Source organism: Mirounga angustirostris, unplaced genomic scaffold (assembly GCF_029215605.1).
Source record: "Mirounga angustirostris isolate CCGP_5_RB_7025 unplaced genomic scaffold, mMirAng1.0.hap1 SCAF_9, whole genome shotgun sequence".
Lineage (NCBI taxonomy): Eukaryota > Metazoa > Chordata > Mammalia > Carnivora > Phocidae > Mirounga > Mirounga angustirostris.
In genome coordinates, this window is record NW_026991717.1 from 979990 (window position 1) to 993107 (window position 13118).

Here is a 13118-nt window from a genome sequence, read left to right on the forward strand (position 1 = left end):
TCCTGTTCCTCGTCTGCACCGTGAAGCCCGGGGTGCGGGACCTAGGTCTGCTGATCTCTCCTCTCCCGGGTCCAGGACCCACCCCGCAGACGGACGGACGGACCGGGGACGCAGGACAAACCGCACCATCAGGCAGCCTGACCACGGAACCGCTCATCCGATGCCCCGGGGGTCTCTGCCTGCCTCCCTGCAGGCGGGGCTCGCACGCGCGTGGCCACCACCCTCTGTCTGGGACCCCCAAGCCCCTGTTGCCCTCGGGGAGCCTGGTGGGGCTGGGGGCCGAAGGGGTGGCTCGGCCCGCGTGTCCACTCACTCTGCTTGCTGAGAGCCATGGGCTCTTCAGGCTTCTCAGGGGCCATGTCGTCCTCGTCCGGGATCTTGTTGGCGAAGCTGCTGGACACGTAAAGCTTGCTGGTGTCCAGCGTGGCCTTGCTGAAGGGCGACACGGCCGAGCACAGGCTGGTGTAGCCGTTGGAGCTGCAGCTGAGGGCGGCCAGGTCCAGGGCCTTGCCGCCCGTGATGATGGGGATGTTCAGGGACAGCTTCCGCCGGCGGCTGGGGGACGACGTCTTGGTGATGGACAGGGGCGGCGGCGAGGAGAACTTGCGCGTGGCGCGCGGGGACTTGGGAGGGTCACCGTATAGAAGCTTGCTGTTCTGACCACTGGCAAACAAGAGCTCCAGCGACCTGTGGGGTGGACGGCGGACGGCGACCAAGGGTCAGCGTGGGCCTGGCTGCCTTCCCAGGCCTGGGGTCCCCCTGTCTCCGGGGGGGGGGCAGCAGGACACGGGGGGCCCGGGCCACCTTGGGGTCTACACCCACCCGGCACCGCTCGCCTGAGCACACTCCCTGCAGAGCCGTCTGGGAGACGCTGAAATTGCAGAACAGACCCCAGGCTGTAGTGATCTAGAGGGAACCGAAGGTGCGGACAGACACGCACTTCCAGGTGGGGGACAGCCTCCTCATGTCAGGAGCAATAAACCAGTGGTTCAACTCCCAGCGCCGGTTCAGAAGTCCAGACCGACCCGACACACATTCTTGAGTTGTGTTTACAGGACTTAAACCCCTCTGAGCACCCACACCCAGGATCAATGCAAGCAGGGGCCTTGAGGACGCCAGCCCCCGTCGGCCTCGTGACCTCACTCAGCTCGGACCTGGGCTCTGCCAGCTCAGGACAGCTTTGCCCCAATTTCCGTGAATTCTGCATCGCGTGAGCCCCTCCATCAACATGCATCTGCCCTTAGCCTAAAACGTCCCAAGATTGTTTTTGGAGGGACGCAGCTTTGGGAAACATCCCTGGTGTTTTTGCTCCTTGTTGCAAGGAAAACCCTTCCTCTTCCCACTCTGGCTGGTGGTGTCCTTTGGCTCGATGCCCCAAGAAGCAAAGCCAGTTAAGTGACACCTCAGGACACTGGCACCTGGGCTAGTCCTCTGAGCAGGTGCATTTGAGGGGACACAGGGCCAGGGGGCGGTGTGATGACATGGCCCGTGGCCGGAGGTCTGCTCATGCAAGTGTCCCATCCTGGGGTCTGGGCAGGGACCCAGGCTTCCCCGTCAGCAGCAGGCTCTCTGTCCACAAGGGCCTGATGTCCCCCACACGCTCTGACCTCGCCCTCACACAGGTCCTGAGGGTGTTTACGGATGGGGAGGCTGAGGCTCAGAGACAAGAGTGGGGGCAAGCCTGGGGCAGGGAGCGGGACGTGGGGTCTCCCAGCAATCCCGGTCAGGCACCTGCCTCCTCACGCCAGGGTCCACCGCTCAGGGCCAGGCTGGAAGTGGGTGACATGTATGCAACAATACATAAAATCGCTCACAAGTGTGAAATGTGTCTGCTCTGTGTTCTGTACGGGACAGACCTCTGGGCCCCCAGGAATGGTCCCCTTGGTTTGCACGTGGGAGCCCAGCCTGGATGGGGGTGGTTTGTCCAGCTTTCTCAGGTTGGGGAGGTTCCAGAAGTTCAGAGCAGAGACAAGACCTGCCCTGCCCCGATGACGCCAGAGCAGGTGGACTATGAGTGCCGGTGTGGGCAGGCCGAGGGACTGGGGTACAGGGGCAGTCACGTCCTGGGCTCTCATTTGGGACCAGCGTGGCCTCCCGGCGGCCCTGGGGAGCTGGTGGGACACAGTAGCTCTTTTCGAGGCAGCCCTAGAACTGAGGCTCTGGGCCCAAGTCTCGCCCAGGGGGTGGGGGACATTCAGCGGGGCTCTGAGGCTCGGGATGGGCTGGCCTTCCCACTGCTGGGGTCTGGGCACAAAAGGAAGTCACCTGCTGGCTCCTCCCACTTCCTGACGAATCCCCCAGAGCAGTGAGGTCCCTTGGGAGCTTGGATGCGGTCCCTGAACTTGGCCAACCACAGGGCAGCCCTCGTGACTCGGCCTCGCTGTCCCCGTGCCAAATGGGGATTGCTAACTGCCTTTCCGTGCATCTCCGCGTGGCTGCAGGCCCATGTGGGGTCACTCCCCGCCCGGCCTCGCTCCGTTCGGCTCTCGCCCGGGTAAGTCCTTGGGGAGATGGGGTAAAGGCTGCTGTTGGGTGCCAGCTGGTGCACGGATGCTGCGGTCCTGAGGCCGGCTCTCTGGGCCGGCCCCGAGCCTGCGACGCAGGCCGTGCCTGCCCTTCGAGTTCTCACCTGGCAGGGACCCAGGGCTCGCGGTGACCCACCGGGCCCCTCGAGGCTTGGCCAGAGCTGGGGGTGGGCAGGTGAACAGCGGTTGGAGCAGGACAGCAAGAGGACAGGAGGAAAAGGAGAGTGAGGGTCGCCGCCACCCTGCCCGCTGCACCGACTCACAGACGGCACCTCGAGGGCACGTGGCCAGCCCAGGGCCCTGGCTCGGGCCCCCAACAGCCGCGGACACTGGGGGCCCGGGGCCGAGTCTCCTGGCCTCTCTGGGCCCCGGCTGGCCTGACGGCGGGGCTGGGCTCTGGCACTGGGGGTGGAAGGGTGGCCTGCCTTCCCCATGCCAGCCCACGTGTGCCCGATGGGGCGCCCCCTCTCTCCATAGCAGGGTGGGGTCCCGGCAGGGAAGGGCTGAGGATCTCGGCCTCTCTCTGTGTCCTCCCGCCCACCCCCTCCCCTTCTTTCTGAGATGGGAAGGCGGGGAAGCCCTGTGCTTGGGCTTAGGGCCGCGTGCACCCCTGAGACGCCACCCCACCCCAAGAGCCCGCGGGCAGAGGGGCAGACAGCGGGGCCGGGGCTGCTCAGCCCTCCCCGCCCCTGTGCAGAGGGCTGGCTGGTGCCTGGGGCGCCCGCATCCCCCCCCCCCGCCCCTGACTCCGGTGGCAGCCTCGGCGACCGCCTGGACCCCGAGCCCGGCTTCCCTCCCAGCCTGGAAGGCCCCGGGGGCCCGTCGGGAAGAGGAGGTGCCTGCCCACCTGGCGGGGATGGCGCTGATGGGCTTCCTGTAGATGGTGATGAGCTTGTCCAGGACCACGACGGCGGTGGTGAAGACGCGGTAGGAGTGCAGAAACGTGTTGAGGAAGTCGATGCTCAGGAAGCGCAGGTCCGTCAGCCTCTCGAGCAGCCTTCCCACGCTGGCATAGCGGATCTGCAGCACTTTGCAAGAGTTCATGGTCTTGCTGAAGCGAATGTCCACGTCATCGCAGTACAAGGAGGTGTCGGACCTGCGGAGGGAGGGAGGGCCGCGGGGAGACAGGGGTCTGCACCGATGAGCCCGCGGCCGTCTCCCCAGCTGTCGCAGTCTCCCCGACGCGCCGCGGATGGGCGGACGGACAGATGGATGGGCGGGCGGCTGCCGAAAGACTGGCTGGACTACTCTGGGGACAAGGAGAGTGTGGGAGGGCAACACTGAGCAAGAAGGGGACACCGGGACGCCGGTTCTAGCTCCCGGCAACCGCCCACGTATCCGGCGTAAAACGCCTTGAAACTATGGACAAAACGTTAACAAACTTAGAAATAATGTGTTCCTGAGATCACAAGGTAAGAGGATCTGCCCGCAAACGCTCACAGCACCGCTATTCAAAACTGCCCCAAAGTGGAGGCGACCCCGGGGTCCGCCCGCTGCTGAGAGAACAGCCCGGCGGGCTGTGTCCACGCGGGGAGGCTCGCTCGGCTGGGAGAGGGCACCACGGGCGGGGAAGGGCCCCAGGGCCGCGGGTCTCGAGGACACGCCAAGTGAGGGAATCCAGGAGCAAAGTCCGCACGTCGTTTGACTTTGTTTACGTGAAACCTCCCAAACAGCCAAGTCCACCCACACAGAGAAGGGCTGGCCGCCAGGGGGTGAGGCACTGACTGCTAACATGCATTTTTGGGGGCTCTTGGGGGATGATGGAAACATTCTGCAATCAGGCAGCAGTGATGTTTGCCCAACATACTGATGTGCTAAAATCCACTGAACCGCACATTTTAAAATGCTGAGTTTTATGTTACATGAATTCCATCTCAGGAAAAACTAAGCAGGGACAAAAAAGCTATAAGGGAAATTCCTAGGGGCGAAAAATGAAGAGGAATTTGGAAACCAGCTGATGCTTTATGTGTCTTTGGGGCATCGGCTGCTTATGGATACAGAGTGCCTCGGGTTTCCGTAAGGAAAGGCAAGGCCCGGGTTCCGTGGCGGGAAGGCTGTTGGAGTGAGACCCCCACAGAGGGCTGAGGACGTGGGCAGTGGCCTCGAAAAATCTACCCACTGCGGGGGAGATGTGAGTGTCCTGGTTTAGCCCAGACTCCGGGGGAAGGGAGGACGGGGCACGGAGGCTCCTGAGACTATTTGCTCTCTCCGGGGCTTTGGAGTACAGACAGGTACCACTGTGGTCTGGGAGCCCCAGACGGTATGAAGAGTAGTTCCAGGCTGTGGGCCCCCCAGGGCACTGCACCGCCAGGCTCTGCAAGATCTTCATAGATAAATCCTTCCAGAAAATGAGCTCACAAATCAAAACTATGAGCCATGCGAGGAATCAAGCCCCCATGAGCGACAGTCAGCAGGTGGAACACATCACTGAGTTATGGCCCCAGGAGTCTAATGCTTTCTGACAATCCTACTACCTTCTCTTCTTACCTGTGACTTCTCCCACTAGCAACCCACCCACAGCTGTCCATCCTTCAGCTCAGGATGAAGCCAGCTTGCCACGGCCGTTGGTGAGGAACCTCCAGGCTGGGCGGGGGGCGGGAGGGGGCTCCCTAGCAGTGCTGTCCCTTCACCTTGCCGGCCTCCACAAGAGGGGTCATACCCCCCTTCAGCTCCCCCTTGGCTGCCTATTAAAGTACGAGGGTGGGTCTTCAGCCAGCGGCAGATCGCTGGACCTCAGGTATTTGACTAAAAGTAAGACTTCCAAGGTTGGGCAGGTGTCCTGGACTTTCCGGAGTCCGGCATCCCTGGCCAGAGTGATTTCCGCATGGCGTGGGATCCCAGCAGGAGCAACCCGGCTCTTCTGGGACCTTCGCATTGGATCTGGTGGCGGGACGTCTCCGTCCTCTCGACAGGTGTCAGGTGCAGCCGACCCGGTCACCTGATGGCCAGGCCCGCACGGCTGCACCCTCTCAGCCGGGAGTTTGAGGTCAGGGGCCTCTCCCGATGTGGCGGGAGCTGGAAGCCCCGACCGCTGTCCTGCCACGCAGCACCTCCGGGCGGTGAGACCACGGGGGTGGGCGTTCCGTCCTGTCTTGTGCAGCTGTGGTCTCTCACATCTGGAGGTCGTGAGTGTCTGAGTCATGGTTTCCGAGTGGGCATGGCCCCTGAGCAGCCTGGGGTCAAACACAGTGCCCGCTCCCAGCGGGTAAACGGCAAGTGCACGTAACCCCCCGGGGCCTCGTTTTAGGTCTCCTTCCTTGTGCCGCATTTGCCCTTCATCCTCACTCAAGGGCAGCCGTACCTTCCTACGCATGCAGTGGCTGCCTGAAATCTCTCGCGTGTCCTGGTGGGACACGATTCGAAGGATACAGAACGAACAAATAAAGGAAAAGCCTGGAAATCTTATCAAAATGAGCTTCCGGGGGTGGGGATCTAAAGACTTAGGAATTCATCTCATACAGGTCGTCGGCAAGAGCAGGTGTTGCATCCGGGGTCTGGTGAAGGACGCGAGGCTGGGGGTTGGAATACACGGTTCTGAAGGACACCTATCACCCCGAGTCCTACATCATTAGACATGGCACTTCCCCTCCCTTTCCTGATCTGTAACTTGCAAAGAGTAAGGTCTACCTCACAAGGCTTTTGCAAACATTTAATAAAGGGACCCAGGGCGTGTGTGGCATGGCGCTCTGTTCGTTTGGGTTGTAAATGGGGTCACGGGCTCTCCTGGGGGGCCTCCCGTCCAGCAGCACAGATACTGCCCTTTCAAGGCCTTCTCCGGACATGTTCCTGGGGTTCAAAATATTCCCGGGAAAAGAGACCACTTTTACCGAGTGCCTCCAATGGGCAGGGCAGCGGGGACTCCTTCCAGGATGAGGAAAGAGCCACAGAGCCCGTGAAGACACCACAGGCTGGAAGGACCTTCCTGGAGGAACAGATGGAATGATGCCTTCCAGGGGAACTCCACTGCAAGACACAGACGCTTTACAAAACCTCGGCTTCGTGGGTCCACCGTGGCTCAGGAAAACACGATCACCTGAGATCACCAAGATTTCCTGGAAGCCGGAGATGAGGTTGTGGAACCAGCGGCCGGGGCGCTCGGAAGCCAGCGGAGGGACGCCCCGAACACGCCCGAGGAAGTGTCCCGGCTCCGGCAGCAGCAAAGGGGCTAAGCCAGCGAGGGAAAACGTAAGCCCCATGGGGGACGCAGAGAGGGACCGGCGCCGGGAGTCTCCAGAGGAAGGGGAGATGGACACAAGAACGAGAGAGAAGACGCGTCTGCAGGCTGGAGCGCTCCCGGTTGGCGGCACCTAGCCCGCGGCTGAGGGGCTCCCGCACGGCGGTCCGTCCCAGGAGTGTGGACACCCCCCGCGCCCAGGCCCCAGTGTGTCTGGCCCGGGCCCGGCATCCTCACGGGGCTGCTGGCCCCTCTGCAGCCGTTTGCTTCTAGCACCTTCTCTTTGGGCTCCTGCGTCTGGATGGGTAGAGAGAAGGCTGGACACACCGCCCGTCCCCCTTCTCCTCTGTTCTGAACTGGCCGCCCCTGTCGGTCACAGGGCCTCTGTCCACTGTGCAAACCCAGCCTGGACTTCAGCCTCCGTCAGTAAAAGGGGAGAGTGCGTTACAGGGGCCCCCATTCTGATGACTCCCTCGCGGGCCGGCCTGAAAGATCGCCGTGGTCCATTAGCAGCATCTGCGGCGGCCCCACGGGAACGACGCCAGCCTTCCTGACTGTGGGCTCAGCCCGGCTTCTCTCTTCACTCTCGTCCACACTTCGGGACGGGAGCTCCAAGCGCGTCCCGCCTCCGGGCGTCGCTGAGCAGCTGGGCTTCCGGGAGGGCGCTCCACCTCGAAGACCCCGTCCCTGAGGCCACATGCGGGGACGGCCATGGCGCCCCGGAGCCTGGGGCAGGAGCGGTGAGGGTCCTCAGCTCTCTGCGTGGCTGTGGATCCTCCTCTCGCCGGTGTCCACCCACGCCCACACCCCCGAGCTCCCGGACACGCGTCAGGAGTCAGCAGGGGACGTCATGTCTCTTCATGCCGCAAACCCTGAATCAGACCACTCCTGGTCCGTCTGATGTGGGGGCTGGGCCAGGAGCTCAGAGACTTGTGGGCACTGATACAGGGAGTGTCCCCTGCCCACTGGCCGTCCAGCCAGGCCCTCGGTGCCCACGCGCTCCCCGTCGGAGTGGCAACTGGGGGTGCCTGTCGCCACCCGGTGGAGACCCTGACTCTTCGCCCGTCACATTACCCTTCTCTGAGCCCTGCCCTCCCTCCGCCCCGTCGTTCACGAGGCAGATCGTGTAAGAACTCTCAACGGCGCAGTGAAAAATGAGAGAGAGCTGCGAGCGGGACGGACGAGGGAGCCAGCTGTGTGTGGGACACGCAGACACACGGAAACTCAGCGGGTACGGTGCTGAACGTGCACGGAGGGGAGGACCCAGTGGGCACCAAATATTCAGGACAGGATGTGCTCTAGGCACGGGGGACGCTCAGTGTTCATGCCTGGTGACACCCCGGCTGGCCCTTCACCCTCTGCCCCGGGCCGGGCACACCCGCGGGGACAGCTCAGCGGAGACACAGGTGTGCGGCCGGCCAGGGGCTTTCCGCTGGCGGACCAGCCGGTCGGGCCTGCACGCTGGGTGGGGAAGCTGCTGGGGCCAGAGACGCCGTGGAACCCAGTGTGACACCCACTCCAGCCCGGCCCTGGCTGCTCATGCGCGTTTAGCTCTGATGCAGTGGGCTCTGACAGGCTCCTTCCTGTCCCAGGACCTTCCTCTGGCAGTGAACACGGCGGCCGGTCGCCTCCCCCACGACACTCCGCTCTGCCGGTCCTGCCGCCCTACGGGGCTAATCATCATCCCCAACGCACACGCGCTATCCTGCCTCTGCACCTTCGTTCATGCCCTTCCCTCCTCCCAGAGCGCCCTTCCCCTCCATCATCTTCACGGCCGGCTCTGGTGTCCCCTCTGGGGGGCGTCCTCCCCAGCGTGCCAGGGGCCGCCGCCCCACGGCTCTCATAGACCGAGGACGCCGCACGTGGCCACGCCTGCCCGAGCCTGGGGGCGAGCGTCCTCGGCGCGGTCACTCTGGCTTGGACGCTCCCTCCTCTCAGTCACCGTCATAGCTTAAAACTTGCTATTTTTCCTTCACAGGTGACGCCTGGCTCACTTTTGCCGCCTGAATGATGTGTCCTCGGCAAAAAACGAGCACGCGCCTGCCACATGTTTTAATTCCACGTGTGACTGTAATTTTCTCGTTAAAGCAAATCCGCCCTGTGCCTCACCGCATCCAAGACAGACGGGGCGCCTGCAGCTGCGCCCGGGCCGCCGAGAGAATTCAGCCAGGTTCGCGCTCCCGCCGCCTGGGCTCAGGCCAGCACGGTCCGCTCGGGAACAGGGCCTCAGGATGCGCCTGGGAGCGCAAGGATGCGCCTCGCCAGGCTGGACTTCGCTCAGCGAGCTTCCCCGTGGGTCGTGTAGGCATCGCCCATAACCGCAGAAACGACACTGGCTCTTTGTACGTGAAACCAAAAACACAGACGCAAGCTCCTCCTGCCCCCAAACAAGGACACAAATGCAGGAGGTTGGTAGGGAGGTGTCGTCCCCTCCCACCTACCCGTGAGAAGCCCGAGCTCAGAAGCACCAAGTGACTTGTCCGCCATCACACAGAGCAGGAGCCGGGGACCTGCACGTTCCGGCCTTCCTTCCGATCCCGCCAGCGCTCACGGAGCGGAACCATACCCCACTAGTGTGCATGACCCGGCCTCAGCTTCACCAGCCCTGTCCTCACCAAGGCTCCGGGTGCAGCGCCTTCACGCACCGGGCTGAAGAATGCACCCGCCGCTGCCCTGAGCGCACCCTTGGGCCTCAGAGACAGTGGGGCACCCAGATGTCCGCGGCTGCACGGCCCGGGTGAGATTTGGGTCCCGGCATCAGCAGGCTCCGAGGTCAGAGGTTTGGACAGAGACCCATGGGCCGCCCGGACGGGGCAGGAAGGAGGGCGAGGCGAGGGGCAGGACAGCGCATCGCTGGGGGGGAGGGCAGCAGGCCTGGTGCAACCTGGGAGCTCCGACCACGTGCTCAGTGGATGCCCCCCCATTCTGCCCCCGTGATCGCTCAGACAAACGCCGTGACCCTGGAGCCTGTGTTTCCAAAAGTTCTCATTTTGTAATTAGGAAAAAAAAATAGTCATTAAAATAAATGCATCAAGCTTCACTCCTGTTACCATTTAAACAGCCGACCACAAAAATCCACGTTTTAAAAACAACAAAAATGAAGCCGGAGCCCCCATTCGAATACATGTTAACTTAAAACAAACAAGCACACAGATGCCCCCAAGCCCCAAAGATGGAGCCCGGCGTGTCTGGAAGACCCGCAGCCGGCGGTCCAATGCCCCACTGTGGCCGTGACCACGGCCGTCCCCGGGTTGCGAGCCCGCCGGGCCGTGACCGCGGTTGTCCCCGGGTCACGAGCCCGCTGGGCCGTGGCTGCGGCTGTCCCTGGGTCGCGAGCCTGCCGGGCTGTAGGACACTACTTACTTGATCATCTGCGGCACGGTGACCTTGGAGTTCTCCTCAAACGCGTTCATCATCAGCCCGTTGCACCGGATGTTATCCACACACTGGAAGCAGAGGGGGGGCCCCAGGGTCAGAGCCACGGCAGCCACCCGGGCCCCACAGCAGCTGTGCCCAGGGAGCAGCTCGCGGGCCCAGCCTGACGCGGGGTCCTCACGCCGGAGCGTCGTCCTGGCAAGGGCAGGTCGGCTGCAGCCTCCCTTCACTCCCACCGGAGGCCACCTCCGACTCCAGCGACCTTTTGGGGACTCACCTGACCTCCCTGGGCCTTCCTGTCCCTAACCTCGAAGCGCGGATGATGCCTACCTAGCTGGGTTGTCGGCAAACGGGGGCACCCGACCCGGCCGCTCTGTCGCTGACCTCTGGGGCCTGGCGGGAAGGGCCAGGTCAGGTCCACTGCGGCCGGCACCAGCCTCCACGACCCTGCACACACGGGCACGCGGTCCTGCACCCTGGTCCTCTCTCAGCCACGGCCACGCTCTGGGGCCGCAGACGGTTTCCACGTTCGAAACCCCATCTGGGAGAGGCCAGGCTGCTGGGACTAGGGGCACAGAGGCCCACGTTTCCCTCAGCCTCGGAAAAACTCAAAATCCACGTTCTGCTTCGAATAAGAACTGCCCCCAAACGAACAGTACATCTCTGGGGCGTCCTCCCCTCTCCTCGCCCCTGCCGCCCAGCCTTCCCCTCCTAGCCGCGGGCGCATCTCACAATGTCCTGGTTTCCAGGGCGCGTGTTTCGGGGGGTGCTGGCAGAGGGGCCAGCCCAGCGGGGGCGGCCCACCTGGTCTGCTGGGGACCAGCGTCCCATCAAGGCTGGACCCCCCTCCCCCCATTCTTTGGGACGGGGTCAGTCAGAGGGCGGTTCCTGTTCCTTGCACTTCCCAGCCCAGCGTCTCCAACCCGCGGCTCTGAGGCTCCCTTCGGCTCTGGTTCTATCCGCAGCAGTGGAAAGCCGGGTGCCTGGTCGAGGACAAGGCTCCCCGGAGGCATCGGGATCCCAGGGGAGGGCTGGGGACCCCCACTGCCATCGGCACGGCTTCCTAGTTTCCGGTTTTCTCTGGGGTGCGCTGGGAGCTTTGAGAACAGGTGCTGGCATGCAGGAAGAGCGGATACTCGCTACGCGCCCCCTTGACCTGTGTCGTCCTTCTGGCATTTCCAGATGGGCAGGCAGGCCAGAGGGCCGGGGGAGCGGGCGGTCTGGGCAGCCCAGAAGTGGGGCATAAAAACCAGGGCTGGGGGGCCCACCATTAGATAGAGCGGAGCCTCTGCCCTAGGCCTCCCGCCCCCAACAGGGGCATCCCAGCTTCGCTGTCCCCTTGCTCCCACCGTCCGCTGCTCCCCAGCATGCTCGCCCAGTCTGCAGAGAGCAGCCCACACATGGCCTGGACGAGCTCCCCGCTTCGGGGACAGGCCTGCGCTAACCTCGGGAGAGGCCTGTCCCGCAGCCCGGGGCCACTGACAGCCTCTTCCAGACTCAGCCTCTGCCCTGGTCCCGCGGGAGCCCACAGCCCCCTGGGTCTGCTCACCGGTCCCTGGGAAGTCTCTGCCCCCCGTGCATGCTGCTCCCAGTGGGGTGCGCTGCCCTAACGCGTGTGCAAAGGCCGAGGCCAAGCCTTCTCTCTGCATAGCTGACGCTAGGCCTTGCAGGGCCCTTCCTGTCTCTCCAAACGCTGTGATGCCCAGCATCCTGGGGAGGTGGTGCTCAGACTTTTCTGTGTGTGCCAACGGCCTGGGGCGTATGTGCTAAATGGCAGATTCCCAGGCTTCGTGCCCGAAATTTGCATCTAGGAAGTCTGTAGGGAACCCCAGGGGAGCTCCAGAATCTGGAGTTTTAAAAATCACTGTAGGGCATGATCCAGGTGCAAGGGGTTCCCCGCCCAGACTCTGCCAATGGGAGGGGACGGCCGGCCTCAGCCTTGGCCGGGGCTGGACCCAGAGGACACTTGCGTCTTTTCCATCAGAACCCTGCCCCCAGGGCCCCAAGAGCTCAGGCATGACGGAACCGCATGCTTCCAGGAACAGGTGATCCTGCTCACCTGGCTGATGTCACTGGTCCACGCCGCCTTCTCCTGTCTGGACGAGGCCACGAGGATGACTGTGAAAGGCGGGGAATCCTTGGGCTCCACCCCGATCTTAAAATCCAAGTGGTCTATGTCTTGGTTGGATCCTTTGGCTTCCAGTTGCAAAACATGGAGTTAGCAGAATGAGCGGGGCCCTTTGTGAGCTGGGGAACATCGTAACGATGCCCTCCCCGTGTCACCTGCGGGCGAAGGCCCTGCAGCGGCCCCTCGCTCCCTGCAGAACATCTCCTCCCCCCGTCGGTGAGGAACCCCCACTCCAGAGATGAGCAAAGGTGTGGACTGAGGAGTCGTTCACGAGCATGCGGGGCCATCCCAGCGGCAGAGCCAGGGAGCCCGGGTTGGGGGGTCGGCCTCTGCCCTCATTTTGCCAACAGGCAGCTGAGGTCCAGAGTGAGGACATCCCAGAGACATGGCAGCCGCCGCGAAGCCAGGACTAGAACCGGCCTCACCGCCAGACTCGCCCGCTACCCCCAGGTGAAACGGGGCCAGAAGGGGAAATTCAGATCGTCACTGTTTATGGGCCGGACTGGACATTCAGCTCAGTGTCGAGCCTCCCAAAGCCAAAGTACATTCTAGGTATTTTTGTTACTATTCCTAACCTGAGAACTTCCTTGCACTCTCGGGAGACTAAGAGCACAGTTTATGGGTGCCTTCCAGGGTGCCCGCATTAACTGGGGGTACAGTGAGTGGGGTGGAATGGTGTGGGGCCCCGTTCTGCCGTCGCTGGCTATGTGACCCTGGGGGGCCCTGCCCTCCCCCCCCAGGCTGCAGACCATGTCCTGTACAGAGTGGATGTGACGTGTCTGGGGCCCCACCCTTTCAGTTCTGACACTCAAGAGTTTTCGGGTTCTGTGCTGGGCACGGGAGCCCCTGTTCCGGTGGCGGCTCAGGGTTGGGACGGTGCTGGTTGCTCTGGGAAGCAGGGTGCCTGTGAGCAAGC

General features: G+C 63.2%; 1 protein-coding gene across 2 annotated transcripts in view; it reads right to left on the reverse strand.

Moving 5' to 3' along the window:
* RASGRF1 (Ras protein specific guanine nucleotide releasing factor 1) overlaps positions 1–13118 on the reverse strand; it is a 98518-nt gene that overhangs the window by 25572 nt on the left and 59828 nt on the right. The window contains exons 12-16 of one of the 2 annotated variants that reach the window (XM_064569768.1): positions 12134–12270; positions 10063–10145; positions 7571–7596; positions 3367–3634; positions 314–690 (exon numbers count right to left, since the gene is read on the reverse strand). In XM_064569768.1, coding sequence (XP_064425838.1) covers positions 314–690; positions 3367–3634; positions 7571–7596; positions 10063–10145; positions 12134–12270 — 891 coding nt within the window. The remainder of the gene's footprint in view (positions 1–313; positions 691–3366; positions 3635–7570; positions 7597–10062; positions 10146–12133; positions 12271–13118) is intronic. The other variant, XM_064569767.1, reaches the window with a different exon arrangement.